The 18,679-nt window shown below is 40.5% G+C and overlaps 2 protein-coding genes across 3 annotated transcripts; one reads left to right on the top strand and one right to left on the bottom strand.

Moving 5' to 3' along the window:
• Positions 1-1,042: 1,042 nt before the first annotated feature.
• Positions 1,043-10,475, top strand: LOC142965237 (synaptic vesicle glycoprotein 2A-like). The gene is made up of 12 exons (XM_076106040.1): positions 1,043-1,655; positions 2,351-2,531; positions 3,212-3,363; positions 3,901-4,034; positions 4,191-4,280; positions 5,098-5,205; positions 5,935-6,023; positions 6,121-6,285; positions 6,381-6,514; positions 8,916-9,122; positions 9,233-9,392; positions 10,292-10,475. Exons 1-12 carry the CDS (start codon positions 1,043-1,045, stop codon positions 10,473-10,475), a joined length of 2,217 nt encoding a protein of 738 aa, XP_075962155.1.
• A 5,043-nt stretch (positions 10,476-15,518) lies between these two features.
• Positions 15,519-18,606, bottom strand: LOC142965099 (cathepsin S-like). Of its 2 annotated transcripts, XM_076105823.1 has the most exons (7): positions 17,284-18,606; positions 16,914-17,036; positions 16,644-16,793; positions 16,315-16,539; positions 16,048-16,213; positions 15,816-15,918; positions 15,519-15,715 (listed from the first exon to the last, which is right to left on the bottom strand). In XM_076105823.1, exons 1-7 carry the CDS (start codon positions 17,407-17,409, stop codon positions 15,616-15,618), a joined length of 993 nt encoding a protein of 330 aa, XP_075961938.1. In that variant the 5' UTR covers positions 17,410-18,606; the 3' UTR covers positions 15,519-15,615. The 2 variants fall into 2 exon arrangements, with proteins under 2 accessions (XP_075961938.1, XP_075961937.1); XM_076105822.1 differs by lacking the exon at positions 17,284-18,606 and having other exon boundaries at positions 16,914-17,273.
• Positions 18,607-18,679: the final 73 nt, after the last annotated feature.

Here is an 18,679-nt window from a genome sequence, read left to right as displayed (position 1 = left end):
AAAACAATATATTTTAGTGCAGGATTTTGTGAGCAGTCTTTAAAGGAATTAATGACGAGATTATAATACGTATTACAGGATTTTCTCATAAACAGTGATATGTAGGGCCTTCATTGATCCTTTGGAGTATTACTCACATTACAGTTGAGTCATGGTCACATATATTATAGATAGATAGATAGATAGATATAAACTTTATTCATCCCCAGGGGGAAATTAGCTCTTCACCATCAGATTCTGCACCAAGAAACATCCATTAAATATCACTCTCACCATTCAAGGTCTCGATGTCTCGCCCTGGAATTACTGCTCAGGCCCGTCTGTGACTCAGCAGTGAACACATCCTGGGCAGATATGGAAAAGCAACAGATGTATTCTGGAAAGACCTCATTAAAGGCTGGTTAGGTGGTTTGGTTAGCTCAATGAAAAAAAGAAAAATGATCGGCACAAAGAAAGAGACGCCCCTCCTAAATAAGACACCTAGGGGACACCTATAATAAGAGACACATTGTCAATGCATCGTTTTTTTGTTTCATTGTCTTTGTGGTAGTTTTGCGTCTCCGTCTTTCTTTCTTTGTAGTCATTTTGTGTCTCTTAGCTCAATTTTGCACCTCTTTGTAGCCATTTTGCCTCTATTTGTTGTCACTTTGTAGAAGATTTGTGTCTCTTTGGAGTCATTTCGTGTCTCTGTGTATTGACTGACTTTCCTAAGAAAGTAATTTAATTTCATCAGTCAGACAGAGGCACAGGCCCGGAGGCCTAAGGGCTCAGGGTCCATTCAGGAATCCATCCAATGTAATAGGTCACCAGAAATGTGCACTGATGCTTTTGAAGCTCCTGTAAAATGCCTCTCTCCACTCAATGCAGAAATAACAAATGACATAAGACTGACCATTTTCTATTTCCATTTCCTCCACAGACGTAAGAAGAGCCTGTTGTCAGTCGACCACTCTTCAGCTCGTGAGGTGTACCCTGAACATACTGAAGCTTCAGGTGGCCTCTCCATCTTTGAACACGTTTGCATCTTCTGAACCTCTTTAAAATGGAGGAAGGCTACCAAAACCGGACTGCCTTCATAAAAGGCGCCAAAGACATTGCCAAAGAAGTCAAGCGGCAGGCATCTAAGAAGGTCGGCCGTTCAGTGGATCGCGTGACCGATGAGTACAGCAAGCGCTCCTACAACCGGTTTGAAGAGGACGGTGATGACAATGATTACCCCACGCAGGGAAGCCAGGACGGGGGCTATTACCGTGGAGACAGCCAGGCGGCCAACGAGGATGAGGGCGGCCACAGTGACTCCACGGAGGGTCACGATGAAGATGATGAGATCTACGAGGGCGAGTACCAAGGAATTCCCCGGGCCGAGTCAGGCAAGGGCAGCCTGGCTGGAGGTCCGGGCTCGGTGAGGGCCGGCGCTCAGCAGTTCACAGATGTCGGAGTGTCCGAGGCTGAGAGGAGGAAGGACCAGGAAGAGCTGGCTCAACAGTACGAGACCATTTTACAGGAGTGTGGCCATGGGAGGTTCCAGTGGACCCTGTACTTTGTGCTGGGGCTGGCTCTCATGGCAGACGGTGTTGAGATCTTTGTGGTCGGGTTTGTCCTGCCCAGCGCTGAGAAGGACATGTGCCTGTCTGAACCTAACAAAAGCATGCTGGGTAAGACTCTTTTACAGTGTCTCCTCCTCCTTCTGTTGTACAGGTTCTGGTTTGGCTGTGTCACAAATGCATGTTTATGTTGCTTAAAGGATGAGGCTTTCTATTGCCTATATTTTTCTTACAGTCAACAAATCTCCGTAACCAACCCACTAACAAGTATTGGCTGGGAATTTTATTCCTCTGAGCCTTAGAACTTCATTGTTGTCCAAAAACTATTAAAACACATCAATGAGCCAAATTCTGGGCCACGAGTTCCTTCGTTATCATGAACATGCGTCCATTGAATCAATCCTATATGGACATCATCCTGCTGCCGTAGAGCACCAAATGTGCATTAATCCAGAGCTGAAAATAGTCCTCAAAGAATACACCATTTACTCCTGTTTGAGTAAAGTTTGCTAAAAAACTACAGTGCCCAGCTGTTTAAGGAAACTACTTAGCCTTTAAAAAACAACAACAGTATATTTGCAACCTGTTTTTACAGGTTTATATCTTCAGTGGCTTGGGGCTGAGAGACAAACAGACTTATTATTGGTTTGGTGAGTTCATGAGATTTATCGACTATTAGAGAACCTGTTGTAAGTCCAGCTGTCAGCAGAGCATGAAGCCGAAAAGCCCGTCATCTCCCAGTAGGAGCAAAAAAGACAGAAAATAGTTACTTTTTAATAGTTTGATTTCCTTTGCTCTCTCCACAGGTCTGATTGTATATTTTGGGATGATGGTTGGTGCTTTCCTCTGGGGGGCTCTGGCTGACCGGATAGGCCGTCGACAGTCTCTTCTCATCTCTCTCTCCATCAATAGTATCTTCTCCTTCTTCTCCTCCTTCGTCCAGGGCTACGGCACCTTTCTGTTTTGCCGACTCCTCTCAGGTGTTGGGTAAGTTGAAAATGGTGTAAAATAGTTTTTCTTATTCTGATCTGATTTGCTTCACTGTTGGATATGTTTTAATTTACAGGGAGGGAAGGTCTACAGTTACAATCCAGGACAAAGGGAAACAAAAATAAATACACTTTTAACAATAGTTCATCTTTTCAGAATATAAACTAATTACATAAATCATAACTTTCAATAATGTACGTCTATAGAGGAGTGATTTAAGTAAACTGTAAGCTTTAAGTGAACTATGTTATATGTCTGACTGCACCATTTTGAGTTTAACAGTTGTAGAATAAAGTCTGAATAGAGTCTTTTCATCATTAATAATTCAATTTGGTTTAGTGAAGTGTCAAATTGAGATGCTAAAGTAATTTTAATTTGTGATCACTTTCCCTAGAGCTGCTTTGAGTAAGTTTTAATATATGATGGACTAATGCAAGCAAATAATCCTCAATACAGTTATTCAAACCAAACAAGTGGCTGACAAAGAGTATTTCCAATTTAACGATATAATGTATTAATACTCACGAAATATGTGGTGTTTCAGGATACTTAATAATGAATACATTAACTCTTAGCTCTTGGTTCTTTGTACAAAATGCTTTTTATCTGGCAACCTAAACTCTGTGTGCTTAAACTTTAGAAAACACATGGACTCAGTTGGTTTCTGATCTTTGCAGGATTGGTGGCTCGATCCCCATCGTGTTTTCCTACTATTCAGAATTTCTGTCCCAAGAGAAGCGCGGCGAGCACCTCAGTTGGCTCTGCATGTTCTGGATGATTGGGGGAATGTATGCATCTGCCATGGCCTGGGCTATAATTCCACATTATGGTGAGTACAGTGACCAATCCCTGCATTTATGAAGTTATGGTTTGCTACCTCTGCACTGTCCAAGCTAGCTGATCGTCTTCATTTTGACACTTAAAGCAATAGTTTAACATTTTCGTGAAGAATCCCCAAATAATAATAAAGTATTCAGACTGTAGCTTTATATTTAAAGTACAGTCACGAGAGTGGTATCAATCCTCTTATGAAACTCTCCCCCAGAAAGCGAATAAGCGCATTTCCCAAAATGTCCAATGAATCCTTTATATTAAATATTTTTGCAGCAAACAAAGTCTTGCATATAGCCAGTGTTCAGCGCTGAAGAAAAGTGCACTGTGGCTGAACTCTGACTTGCACCGAGGGAGGAAAAATAAGAACATGGTTCATACAGTGTCACATCAAATTAAATATATTCCAGCCTGTGCTCTATAAAGATTGATTGTCTGACCTTATCCGTTACTGTCTTGACTCACATTTGTAGGGAAAAGCAAAAGCACAAGGTGTGAGCTCATTTCTTTGTGTCGGTTGTTTTTGTCTTCTCAGGATGGAGTTTCCAGATGGGCTCGGCGTATCAGTTCCATAGCTGGCGTGTGTTTGTGTTAGTGTGCGCTTTCCCCTCTGTTGCAGCCATCGCTGCCCTCAGCGCCATGCCAGAGAGCCCACGCTTCTACTTAGAGGTAAGCAGATGTGCTTGTTGACAACAGTCTGACTGTGTTAGCTGCTCTACTCATGTATGAGTCATTACAAATGTGGAATATGTTGAGTAAAGATGAATGAAGATCTATACATACAATATCATAGAAAGGTATGATGTTTACTTTTCTTTCTAAAAGAATGGCAAACATGACGAAGGCTGGATGATTCTGAAGCAAGTCCACGACACTAACATGCGGGCAAAGGGACACCCGGAGAAGGTGTTTTCAGTGAGTATCTCTGAGAAAATATTGTTTTATTGAATCATATCGTTTAGATTAGCTCACAAGCAACACTTTTACATATCTTGGGTCTTTATGCCTTTGCTAGATAGCCGACAGCATGAGAGATGACGGAGGAGGAGGAGGAGGAGGAGGAGGAGGAGAGAGAGAGAGAGAGAGAGAGAGAGAGAGAGAGAGAGAGAGAGAGAGAGAGAGAGAGAGATTGGGAATGAAATGCAAAAACGGGTCCTGGCCGTCTTCAGTAAAAGCTGCAGAGTTATTCAAATTGAATCTCCAGGTTAACACCATAAAACCATGAAAATAGTTTCACTTTTACTCTGAAATCGTTACCCCTCTTATAGATAAGGGCCAAACAACATCTGCTTCCACATTTCCTCCATATTTTTCAGTGTGTCGGCATAATAAAGAAACAACAACAACATGTAGTATTTTCCAAAAGAGGTATTTTTGTCGAACAAGTTGTGAAAATAGAACCAGCTGATTATAGCGCCCAATTAATGTTACAATGCAACTTTCCCACATCTCAAACATTGTTATCAGGCTTTAAATTCACATTAAGTGTCAAACAAGTTGTGGCTTTCAAGAGTGGTAATGCATTCAAATTTTAGGAGAAAAGTAACAATATTATTTGTAATAGTTTGCTTCATCCTTTACCTCTCACTGTGTTATCATGCCTGGCATCCCTCTATGGAGGACACACCAACAGGAGGAAGAGTTTTAGGAAGTCTTTTCAGAAAAAATACAAATACAACCACAATTCTTTTCTTGACATCTGGCTAAAGGGCTTGCATCTCTTTCATCCAAGGTCACCACAATTAAGACGGTGAAGCAGATGGATGAGTTGGTGGACATTGGCACCGACACTCCGGTCTGGCAACGCTACAGGATGAAGATTATGAGCCTCTCCCAACAGGTGAGTGAAGGAGATTTGATGTTAAGCAGGCAGTTCTGGACCCAAACTGTGACCAAGTTTTAAAAGCATGAAATAAAACGTCATTAAGATCAAATCTGAGATCACTGCTCATTTAAAAATAAATGTGTTAGTTATTGTACCAGAGTATGGAGCTGTGGCCTTTTACAGCTTGGGGCTTGCTGTAAAAGACCTCAGTGGAGCTGCATAGGTTGAATGAACCATGGAGGATGGAGGATGGAGGCGTAATGTCCAAGAGTAGCCAAGAAGTTAAAAATGCCGTCTTGTTGCTGCACCACTGCTCCAAGCAGAAACTTGACCACCTTCGTGCCGGATTTTAATTTGCATTCAGCCTACGTTCTGCTGCTCGCCTACACCCTCCATTTTCTTCTGAATCTGCTTCTGCGCCACTTGCTAAATGCCGACTGTAAATAGTCTTCACTCTTAATGTGGAAGCTGTAACAATGTAGTTTCAAGTGGAAGCCAAGGAGGGTCCATACAAAGATCTGTGGAAGGAAGACATTTTTGGGGAAACATGTTGCATTCAAGTTTTACCTCCTATTCATAAACTTTAGTCCAGCACTTTGTTACTGCCCAGACATGTCCGCTGGAGTCGCTAAATTGCAATGTGTGTCAAAATAACATAATTTAATCATGAAAGTTAACTGAGAAGAATCTCATGAGAAGTCTAAATCTGGTGTCAATCACGGTTTTCTTGTTCACATGTTGCAGATACGGAATAACATTCTTGCCTGCTTCAGCCCAGAATATAAACGGACGACGTTCATGCTCATGGCTGTTTGGTTTTCCATGTCTTTCAGGTAAACTAAAGACTCATAAAACCTTTGCTATATGGGGAACCACGTTCACTTTTAAAAGGCTTATTTCATCTGTCCTGACTCTAAAAACTCTTTGCAGCTATTACGGTCTGACGGTGTGGTTCCCAGACATGATCAAGTACATCCAGAAGCAGGAATACGATTCACGCACAAAGACCTTCACCAAGGAACGAGTGGAGCATGTCACTTTCAACTTCACGCTGGAAAACCAAGTGCATCTCCAAGGACACTACTTCAATGACAAGTAAGTGTTTTGTGAGCTGCCGTTTTTTGGTGAGGCAGTTTTAATAAAACTACAGAACAAAACATTTTGCTGAAAACCTGTGACCTGTTGACTAGGTTCCTCAACCTGAAGATGAAGTCCATGGTGTTTGAAGACTCAGTGTTTGAGGAGTGCTACTTTGAGGACATCACCTCCATACACACCATCTTCAGAAACTGCACCTTCGTTGCAAGTTTGTTCTACAACACAGGTAAACATCCTCAGAAATTCATCGGTGTGTTAAGTATTGATATGCACAGAGGTCAATGGTGTTATTTTTCAATAATTTTGTCTATAAAATGTCAAGAAAGGATGAAACATGTTTATTAAAAGCACATAGAGCTCAAGGTGAAATCTTTAAATCACTTGTTTTGTTTTAACAGTCCAAAACCCAAAGATATTCAATATAAACCAGCCATAATGATTAATCTATTTACATATCCAGCAAATCAAGAGAAACATTAGCATTCATTTGAAGTCTTATTTTTGACCAACCATCAAATTTTAGTCTAATATTCTCCTTTCAGCTCTGTTTTGGTCTCCACCAGCCCCTGAGTGAAGTATCTGGCTCTCTAGCTGCTAAATGCTTCAGTATGTTCACACACTAGTCACTAACTGTGTCTGCCTGCCTTTGGGTGCTGGGCAGGTAGCGAACTGTGTGTTTAACAGAGTTATTTTGCTGAAAACAGCTGATGAGATCAGTGAGACTGAACCAAAACAGTAAAGTGATGTGAAACCACAGCAATGAGTTCAAATAGATTAAAACGCTCTGTAGAGCTGAGGGGAAAAGCAATCAGGTGATCATTACATAAAGTCATTTGATACATTGTTAGGGTAAAAATATTGATTATTGCAGTAAAACACTTTAGGTAAACTGTTTTTAATGATCTTTTTATTTCCCACTTTTATTAGACAGCTGCTCAGGAGAAAAGATCTGTAATAATTTCAGAATAAATATGAATTTTAAGTAGCTTTTATTGCCGCCTGAAGTAGAAATATAGAAAAGATAAAACACAGATGTTCGGCAGGACTGCAACCATGGAAACATTCTGCCGCTAGTATCCCTGGGTTACGCCGAAGAGGACCGTTGCCCTAGCAACATAAACAAATCCAGACAGAGTGGTGCAATTAGCTGTGAAACAGTGCTTCATGATGACGAAAACACAGATGTAACAATGTGCTTGTTGGATAATCAGAGCCAAAGCTTCCTCCGAGACACAACTTGACATGCCGGCTTGTTTTTTTCTTTTATTTTTCTTTATTCTTCTTTATTCTTCTTCTCTATTTCAACGTGCCTTTTGTTTCGTATGTTTGCTGTTGTTCTTGAGATGTTTTTGTTCTTGAATATCAGCTTCTACCGAAGCAAGTACCACCCGCAACTTGTTTTACACTAACTATAGCTCATTTATATGTGAATGCTTTGTATACAGGTGTGTAACTGTACACAATAATGCACACAAAAGTGTTCAGTTTTTAGTGCACAGCGGGCACTTGCTGTATGGTTTTGATTTCTGCGTGTTTACTTTCGATCGATGTGTCAGTTTCTGCCTGAGAAAACAGAGAAGCTCTTGAATCCCAACAGAAAGCGCCTCAGCAGCTTTTACAGCAGCAGTATCTCCTCATCCCCGAAGCCAACGATGCATTCTTTTATGTTTATGTCATTTGGACATCTTCAAATATACGATCATTCAGCACTTTTATGTCTCCCTTACTCCCTTTAATGAAACTGTTAGTGGTTGTTGGTATGGAAGCAGTTTCAGCAGTGTCATCAGAAAATCCAATCCAGCAGTTTTTGCGGCTGCAGGCATCAAAGTATAAACAGAGAATAAGGTAACAGGCCTCGTAACCTCTTCTGTTTTTTCCCACCGTTATTCATTTTTTTTAAGTCAACAGTGATGGATGCTGTTTTTTTACGTTTGATCTCTGCCTAAAAGAGATTTTGATTAAAAACAGCTGCTGGCAGAGGATTGGTTGTGTGGTGGCTGTCCTTTGGCTCAGAGATCATTCAATCCGCAAGTGTGTAAGATTTGGTTTCAGGGAGCAACTATGAAGTCAGATGCTCTTCATCCCCAAAAAATGTGCTTTCCATAAGGATGATAGTATAACCACAACAATTATAAATATCATGTGAATATACGTAAAGTCATGTTAAGTTTCATTGATAAAGACCTGATATGATACATTATGTTGTATCCGTACTACAATCTCTGCTATAAAGAGCACTGTCGCTTTTTTGGTTAATATTCACTTCTAGCATCCTTTAGATGATAAACTGTAAGTAAAAACATAGATTTTACCTGGAAAGTAAGATTTTCCATCCTTGAGGTATCGCTCCTGCATACAGCCCTAACAAACTCTGTAAATATGCCTGCAATGCCTGAGAGGATTTAAATAAGTGTGTTTCTTTACATTCAGAAAACACAGATTTAAACATGAAACTGTAAAAGGTAGGGGAACAAAAGTAGGGTTTTTAAAAACCCATCACCAGTGGTAATCAAACATTTGTATTTATGCCATTTCATTTCTCAAGTATTCATAAATTTCAGAGCAATAACAGCTCTCTCTCTCTCTCTCTCTCTCTCTCTCTCTCATGCCTTTTTCCCTTTCATCAGATTTGTTCAAGTACAGGTTTGTCAACTGTAAACTGGTCAACAGCACGTTCCTCCACAACAAGGAGGGCTGCATGCTCGACTTCAGCGACGACTTCAACAATGCCTACATGATTTACTTTGTCAACTTCCTCGGCACGTTGGCGGTGTTGCCTGGCAACATCGTGTCAGCTCTATTAATGGACAAAATTGGGCGTTTAAGGATGCTGGGTAAGTAAATCGAACCAATGCAGATAATCCACTTATGGCCATAGGGGCTATTTAACTCAGTGTAATTCTGATTCCTCTCTCTCTCTCTCTCTCTCTCTCTCTCTGATCAGCGGGGTCCAGTGTCATATCTTGTATCAGCTGTTTCTTCCTGATGTTCGGCAACAGTGAGTCGGGGATGATCGCCCTCTTGTGCCTGTTTGGTGGCATCAGCATCGCCTCGTGGAACGCCCTGGATGTGATAACGGTGGAGCTCTACCCCTCGGATAAAAGGTAACACGGGATGCACAAACTCATGGCTGTTTTTCAGATGTGGATTTTCTGTTGAATTATGAACTTGTGTGGGGTAAGAGGGGGAAATGCAAATAAATAAATACATTTTTTTATTAGTTATGCTTCGTTTTCCTGACAATATTTACTGTTTTTTAATTTTATATTTCTATTTATTCATTTTGGGGGGAGTGGAGGATCTTCTTGCAGGTGTACAGGTGCAATTGTTTCTGTTGATTGGTGATCACATGATGTGTCCTTTAAAAAGAGAGCTCATTGCTGTCAAACATGCTCTGATGCAGGTTTCATGCTGGAACACGTCATCACATTTGTAAGCATTTTGACTGCAAATAAATGTACCCAAAGGATCAACATATGAGGCGATTCTTTTGGGTTTTTTCACCTCTGCAGCCTTTTCTGCTGACTTAGATTTTTGGAAGCACAGATATTGTTGTATGTTCTGTTTTTTTTTAAATCAGAGCCCCAAATGAACTCAAAGGCAAAAACATCTGCCACTAATTAACACCTTAGTTCATGTTTGTTTAATGCACTCAACACCGGAGTGGTAAATAGAGCCTAACTTTGATTAAAGAGCTTTGGAGGTGCTTGTAGGTGGATTTTAATACATTTTGACACAGCCAGACAAGTTGTTTCCCCTTGTTCCCAGGCTTTATGCTAAGCTAAGCTAACTGGCTCCAGCGACACATTTAACTGACAGAAACGTATGTGTTGTGGAGTCACCTTTACTTCAAATGATTACAGAGAAAGTCTAGTAAAATAAAACTTACTGTTCAAATACCATAATCTGGCACACTGAAGTTGTGAACTAATGATCAGTAAAGTTAAAACTCCTCTTTGTGTCAGTTGCTGAAACTCTATTCTCCCTCTGTTCTTGTCTTCAGGACCACAGCGTTTGGCTTCCTGAATGCCCTCTGTAAGGTGGCGGCCGTGCTGGGCATCAGTATCTTCCAGTCATTCGTCGGCATCACCAAGGCTGTGCCCATCATATTTGCTGCAGGCGCACTCGCTGCAGGTAGTTTCCTTGCGACAAAGTTGCCTGAAACACGAGGCCAAGTGTTGCAGTAAAACGGAGCGCAGCTGGAGTGTGTTTGACAACTAAGAGCCCGAACATCCCTGAGAGCTTCAGCGCTGCCCATCATACACCAACAGAGCAGACTGCCATCCCCATTGTAAAGCCCAGAATCCTTTGAAATATGGATTGCATCATTCAGAGTCTATACAGTGATTTAAGAGAGGAGCACACAGATGTAGAAATAAATACCTGTGTCATGATCACATCTGAACTTTCAGCTGCACTGTCAGGTTCTAAAAACATCTTTTTTTCTCGTAAGTGTAACATGCACAGGGTGATGCAGTACAAATTGTGGTGTGCATGCAGTGAGGATAAAATGTAAATTTCTGGGAGTTTTCTCTCACCGGCCCACAAATCTACAATATTAAACACAATTGAGAAGACAGATATTGCAAATGAAGAGATGAGACCGCAAAATATGCCATTCATGGGAGATGGTGAAAAGATTTAGTCAATGTATGGTTGGTTTTTAATGAATGCAGTGTTTTTCTTTCTCGTCTGGCCTCAGTAACTGGCTTTCAGTACTGCGTTTTCATTTGCTGAGTGTACAGTTACCTTTTACATTTCCATTCAGGCGGATGTCTCTGCTTTGCCGAAAAGCTTTTCTCTGAAAAGATCTCATAATGAATTTCAGGGTGAATATATTTTCTCTAAGAACGCCCGTGACCCTCGACCACTGCCTACTGCTGAAGCCAGATCTGTTTCTACCAAATAATATGAAAACATTCCAGTGAGGCTTGACTTATCCAGAAACAGATAATGCATTATGTCTTTGTCCCCGCATAAATCCAGTCTACTCCTCTACTGAACACCTCAACACATAGACAGGTGAAGATGCATTTCACAGGATTCTCTCTTGTAAATGGGAATAGTTTGATCCAGCTCCTTAGTGTTCAGTGTTAAACTAATGTTTCCCCTCGCTGGTGTTGATCCATATTACGGCTGTGGCAGTGTGATGTCTGCAACACAGGGATGTCTGTGGGACGGATTTTGGTCAAGTGCGTAGTGTGAGGGCAGATACTGTTGTGTAATATTTGCCTAAATTAGTCGTGTGAGTGTGCATGTGTGTCTTTGTTATGTGAGACAAGAGATGTCCATTTCATGCATATCAGTGTAGCCACGTAGACCATGTCTTGCTGATCCAACAGCAGAATGTACGGAACAACGGTCACACAATTAAAAAAAAAAATGATGTAGCTCAGGTCTGGTGAAATGTTTAGGCCACGTTTCCAGCTTGTATTATGTTTTAGCGCCACGCTACCAAATTATTGTGCATGCAGGATGGTTTTGTGATATTTCTGATTAACCCATCTCGTATGCATAGTGTCAGTCTGTGAAAACAAGTCATTTGAATAAGTGTGAAAAGTTCATTCTTGACACCGTAAACAGGAGTTTGACAAAAACATACAATCTTTTTGCAGAGCTTGCAACCACATCTCTTTCTCAGCACTTTGCTTTGTGTTCATAGAGTGGAAGCTCTAGAAGTTATTTATGAAGTTGACCTGGACATTATTCTTTTATCGATGTCCTTTGGTTGTTTTGACTTTTCCTGTTTGGCCTCAAAACATACACACAATGCAGTATCCTTTCTTAGAATTGTTTGATTTGCCCCTTAAAAGTCACGAGACTTCATTATACTCATAAGCACAAATCAAATGGGACCAAAAGAAGAAGAATCAGTTAAAAAAAAGTCAAGTGCAAATCACTTGTCTAATTTCATGTTAAGGGCTCCTGTTCCTGTCATTCTTTCGTGCATCCATTTGTGCCAGAAAAAGTGAAAAGTTGTCCCTCACTGTGTTCCTGTGTGATACTGCTGAATCGAAAAGTACACAAGAAAATTTGCCGATTTTGACTTTGATCTAAATTGGATGCAATCACTCTCTAAAGGAAAGCTACCATTATTTATACATATCACTACTTCGGTATCATTTCTCCAAAGGTGTGTATCAATATGTGTGCCGACAATCAGTGAGTGAGTATGTGGGTGCTGCTGCTGCCCAGTAGAGTGTGTTGTTTGACCTAAAGACATCCTCTGGATTATGTGTGTGTGTGTGTGTGTGTGTGTGAGTGTGTGTGTGTGTGTGTATTTGTGTGTGTGTTCAGGATGTTAGAGGCTTTGGCGTTGTCTGTGGGTGAAAAAACACACACTTCAGCAAGATAGCGGATATTATCTCAGCTATGGGAGTTTGTCTTACTTCTTGAACTGTACGCGTCTGTGTGTGTGTGGGATTGAGACTTTAAAAGAATAATTTGACATTTTGATAAATACGCTTATTTACTTTATTGCAGAGAGTCAGATGAGAAGATTGATGCCACTCTCATGTCTGTGCGTTAAGTATGGAGTTGAAGCCAGGAGGTGGTTAGCTTAGCTTAGCATAAAGACTGGAAAAGGAGGGGTTTGCTAGCCTGGATCTGTTCAAAGGCAACAAAACCGTTGTTTTTGTAAAGATTAAAAAAAAGATATATTAGTGACCTTTAGAGGTGTTAGTAGGTGGATTTTGTTACCTTTGGATTGAGCCAGGCGAACTGTTTCCCTCTATTTCCAGTCTGTATGATAAGCTAACCTTCCCGTTTAGCACACAGGCATGAAAGCAGTATGAATTTGATCTTGATGAAGGCCAGAAGGCGAAACATGTTGGTTTAAACAGTAAAGTTGTTCTGTATACTACAAGTGCTGCTGGAGTTTTGACCTCTTTAGTTTAACTTTAACGAAAAAAGCAAATGAGAACTTTTTCTTTAACGCTGTCCAATCTAGATTGCATTCTGAGGATCAAATCTTTCCTGTGCGTATTTAATGACAAATGTGTCCCGTCTTGTTCATGCTGGAGAGACTGTTCAGATGTGTTGTTCGTGTGTGTGTGTGTGTGTGTGTGTGTGTGTGTAAACTGACTCTAAATCGTCTGTCACATATTTTTCTACTTTTTTCTGTTGCGATGTTTTCATCCCTGTGATGAATACAGCTCAGTTGGGGACCACGGAAATATATTTACACAAAGAGAAGAAAAAAACAAACAATATATGCAGTGTATAATACAATGTGCTGTTCTTCATGATAGACTCGGGTGCTCTTTTGCTGATACAATTCCGTCTTTAAAACAAAATCCCATCAGAGATAGCCTGCGGGTTGTTCTCCGATTAGAAATACGGAAAAGGATCACATCTTAATTTCACAAAGACAACTTCGCCCTCTAATCCTTCTGTATTCAACCAATTGTGACGCATGTTTGTATCGTGTTGTCTGACTTCTTGGACGTCCTGTATGCCAGCTGTTTTTGTCTAAAGCAAGAACTAGTGTTTTCATTGTTGTATGATGACAGATTTGTTGCTTGCAGTGATTGTTCTTAATCAAAGTGGGGTTAAAATTTATGAAACTTGAGTATGTTTTCTGAAAGTAAGCTAGTAATAACTGTGTTCCTCGTTTACCCTGGACCCAGGTAACATTTTTAATATATACACACCTAAATTTTAGAGGTAATTGTGCATTTCATCTCGTCACAGAGGTACAAGAAATGGCCGGGAAAGGGAAATATGCTTGAAGAGAGACGGAAATGTGCATAAATGAAGTACAAAAAGTACAATTTGACATTGTCCATGTGAGTCTGTTTTAAAAGAGGGAAGTGTGAGCAATAGTGTGGAGGCTTTCCCCAATTCTGAGTAAACAGGACGTCAGTGTTGAATCCAAAGGGACCACAGTTTATCACCTCATCGAAAGAGCTCCCTCTTATCAAATTGAAGCTCCTGTTCAAAATGTAAAAGTTTACTACTTAATGTTACTATGTGTAGAATTTGCATTCTATATGTAAAAACTATCTGAAGGGTCACTGGTTTGAGTTTTATCCATAATGATGGCAGTGATGCAGGATGCGTTAGCGAACACCAGCCTGAAGACGTTAACGGTGGCGGTCTGATAAAGGGATGGAGGACTTTTTATGGCATGGTTTCGGTCTCTACTCTAAGAGCACATGGATCAGTTCTGAATACCGGAAAGAAAATGGCCGACCCATGCCAGAAAACAAATCCCTCATCGGCAAAGAACTGCAAGAATCCTTCACTACAGCGTGGACTGAAGGAATTTGTGTTTACCTTTTTCTTTAGTTTGACTGACCTGTTTAAATGATAAAAGTTCTACTCTAAATGAGTTTAAAAAAAAAAAAATCAATGTACTTTGTGTAGAAACTGTAGTCGTTTGTACGTGCAAGTTTGGAATTTGTGGAACAAAAGATCAAGGAAAACTATTCCCAAAAAAAGTTCAATATGACAAAAATCTATTGCGTGTTGTCTGTTTTGTAAATGAAGACTGGAACTCTTGGTAAATTCAGTTTTTTTTTTGTTATTGAGAATATTTTAGTGATGCTGAAAAGGTGCTGTATTTATTTTATGTGAGAGTTGTTCATTATGCTGGGATTTGCACTTGTGCCATTTATCCAGTTCTATGAAGCAAATGATAAATTATGGAAATAAAACTTAAGAAAACCAATGTCATGGTTTGCATTACACAGCATGAAGTCAACTTTCAGTTAATTCTGAGTGTTTAACTGTAAATGTTAATGTCAGGAGAACTTACTTTGCAACAGTATTGGTCCGAAGAGGCCGCAGGATGACTAAAGGCCAAACAATTCTTAGTTCTTTGCCTCCAATTTAGTTCAGGATGAGATTTTTTTACCAGGTCCCCTTTATATATAAATAATAAATATAATTCCCATATGTACATTGACAACTAGGTTTACTTGTTCCTCCTGGTCTGTAAAAAGATCCTTCCTAGACTTTGCTTTGAATTAAGGGTCATTAGCAACCGGTATTGGCTTCAGATGAGTAACAGGTAAATTAAAATAAATGATCAAGTAGTCTCCCCTTTTGGAAAGTCTTGATTCCTAGTGAAAATATTTTTTACTGATATTTGGCTTCGCTTATGTACAAATTAAGTCAAACATGCAGCTAGGGATGCTTGTAGTTTCCTCTCAGGGAGGCATGTTGTTCACCACACATTTATAATACTCAAAAAAGGTTGCGATCAGTTGCAATCATTAAGTTATAAAAACTACAAATCCAGAAGTAAATCATCAAACACTTTATTTAAAATAATGTCCCAACTACTCCTGAGAAATGTACATCCAAAAAATGTTCATCTACTAATCACATGATGGGGTAACAAGCATAGAGAGCGATGCCACACTGGTTGTGTCGGTTTCGAGCCATCTTGATGTAGCCTTCATCCCCGTACTTCACACCCCAACTGCAACGCAAGAATATTTAAAATCAGAAAACCCAAAATAAGAATCCGTGAAAGACAATCATTCCTGCAATCAAAAATTTACATTGAAATCTTCCAACACCTGTTTTTGACCAGCCAGTAGTCGTACTGTCTCTCAGTGCCGTAGCCCACAACCAGCACTCCATGGTTCACCTTGTGGGTGCATGTGTGGTCCCTGTACACACCTGTAGGACCACACACAAAAACAGGTATAGAAACAAACCTGAGCTTTAGTTTACAGACCACATTAACATAGGATCCCATTTGAGAATAAACTTGTGCATTATTTTAAGAGGTATGAAGCCACAACTCACCATGACGGTAGAAGACGAACTTTGACTTGGAGGCATCAATAGCTACAGAGATGGGGCCGATGCTAGCCAGAGCTTCCCTCAATGCAACCTCATCCCCCTCCGGTATGAAGGCGTAGTCCGAGCAATTAGCAGCCCGGTGCTGAGTGTTATATTTGCATTGACCACGCTGAGAAGACAGTGATTTGCAGGGCGGGGGGGGGGAGTTAATAGTCAAGGTTCAACCACAGTAGACCTGAAATGTTAACATGCACCGTCTTTGAAGCTCACCTTGCCGACGTAGGGGTAGCCTGCTTCAGAATCTATGCCTTGGTTTGTAACGACGTACTGGAAGGCCTTTGACATGAAGCCACCTTTACACCCTTGGTTGCCGCCTTTCACAGAACAATCCACCAGGTTCTGAGGACTGAGGGATACCAGGACGCCTGTAGACTTCTTGAGTTGCCCTTCCAGAGCTCCAACTGCACTGAAGGCCCAACAAGAGCCACAAGAACCCTAGAAGATAGAAAAATTGCACATGTAGACCATCTCTTCTTCTAAGACAACTACGCTCTAATGTTCTATGTTAACGTGTACTGATACTTGGTGGTATACCTCACCTGCATTTTGACCTCAGTTACCAGGCCTTTATCCCTCCAGTCCAATGACGCTGGTAGAGAGGTGTTGAGCCTGACAAAGTTTGAAGGACCCCTCTCCAGGTCAGAAGGCACAGTGGTGCCCATCAGCATGCCAGTGATCTCCTCAGTTGTCTACAGAATACAAAAAAAAAAGAAAAAAAGATTTCAATTGTTTATTGGCATGGCTTTGAGGCAACACAGTATCATGTTAAACCAATATGTGTAGTAAATATGAGAGTGTAGTCCACTAACCAGATCTCCCAGGTGGTTCATTGCCAGCTCATAGGTGTGCAAGCCCAGAGAGGCTTCAAGGTTATGGACACCAATCATTTCCAAGTTCTCTTCCCATATCCGCCTGCGACCAGACTCCTCAATCTGGAACACACCATTAAAATTAACCACATGTGATGCCTGAGTTGATTCATGAGTCACCCTTAACAGATACCAAGATGTGAAGACACAGACGGTATAATGTGTTAAAAAAAAAAAAAAAAAAAAAAATACAAAAAGTATTCCATTAATCATCAAGGAAGAGACAACAAATCAAAATTAGATTTTATGCCTAAACCAGATTCTGTTGTGATTTACAGGCTATTCATTTCATTGTTGACCTTAGCGTTACCTGGTGAGAATAGACTTTATTATGAATCTTCTTCCATAGCAGCCAGTGTCGATCCCGTTCAGAATTGATGATGGCAGCGGCTGCTGCAAAGCCACAGACAACGGTGAGAAGCAGGCTTCCAAACATCTCTGGATCCAGGAGAAGAAGAACTTGTCACGGAAACAGCAAACACAAAAGGTTCTTATAGGGTGTCCTACATCAGCCTTCTGGTCTGGCTCAGACTTTGATTGGCCAGCTGCAGCTGCTTGAAACACTGCCAGCTGATAGCAATTGACATTGAGTAGCAGATAAATGTCAGTAGCAAATAAAATCTAAACTAAACCTAAACTGACTAAAGTCAGTGTGGTTGTTAAAGATATTTCTGCATGCATGGAAATCAGTGAAGGCTTATTGTGAGTGTTTTTATGTTGCAAAAGTGCAAAAGTTGATGGATGAAGAAATGCATGTACATGATAAAATTATATATTGGCTATTTCCAATTAATTCCAGATGTTCCGAGTTCATTTAATTTGACAAATTGATTGGTAGAGGATGCTATACAGGTCAACCACTATTATTATTTGCCTGTATACTATGCCATTATTACAGGGGGACAAAAACTCAGTAACCAGAGTGAGCACTGAAAATTATTCTTAGTTATCCTCATTTAATGACAAATACCATAAAATATGACCAACCAGAGGAGATAACCAGGGGGAAATCCAGGCTGAAGCTCAAATATTTATGCATCACTATGCTCACTGGACACCAACAAATTAAATTAAACCTCTAATAACTAAATTTGCCACTTGGGGGCAGCAGAGACAAGTTGTAAACACAACATCGACTGTATCATCACCTCTCAAGATGATAAGGCGAATTCATAGTAAAACAGCTTTAATTTACACATCCAGCTGTTGCGGAGCAACATTATTCATCTGTAGTCCTGTTTACGGCCTTCTGGTAAATGCAAGTCCACTATTCACTCTTTTTTTTGCTCTGATATTGGTCTTCACCAACTCCTGGGGGAAATATCTGAGAAATGTGTTTTTTGTCCTCTGGCCTCAGGGGGGCAGTAATGAGCCCATTACGACTTAGCGAGGAGAAGAATACGCAGCACGAGAACATCTACTTTTCTGGGGACAAGCGACACAAAAAGGTGATCTGTTTACCTTTAGTTCTACTGTCACTGCTGCTACTACTGGTGCTAAGTACTGGCAAAAGCTGTTACACAACACAAAGCATATGTATGCCTAATGTTGTTGCTCTCCCTCCTCGCTGTACCATCAATACTTTCACTAGATTGATTAGCTAATTCAAATAAAAGAATGTATATATTTTTCTGTTTAGTTTGCAATGTGACTAAAACAACACATGTGAGTGCAAAGTGTCTGAATATCTTTGTGACCACGTGTAA

Source organism: Anarhichas minor, unplaced genomic scaffold (assembly GCF_050575085.1).
Source record: "Anarhichas minor isolate MPS153535 unplaced genomic scaffold, ASM5057508v1 ptg000033l, whole genome shotgun sequence".
NCBI classification, from domain to species: domain Eukaryota; kingdom Metazoa; phylum Chordata; class Actinopteri; order Perciformes; family Anarhichadidae; genus Anarhichas; species Anarhichas minor.
This window is presented reverse-complemented; position numbering and strand designations above follow the sequence as displayed.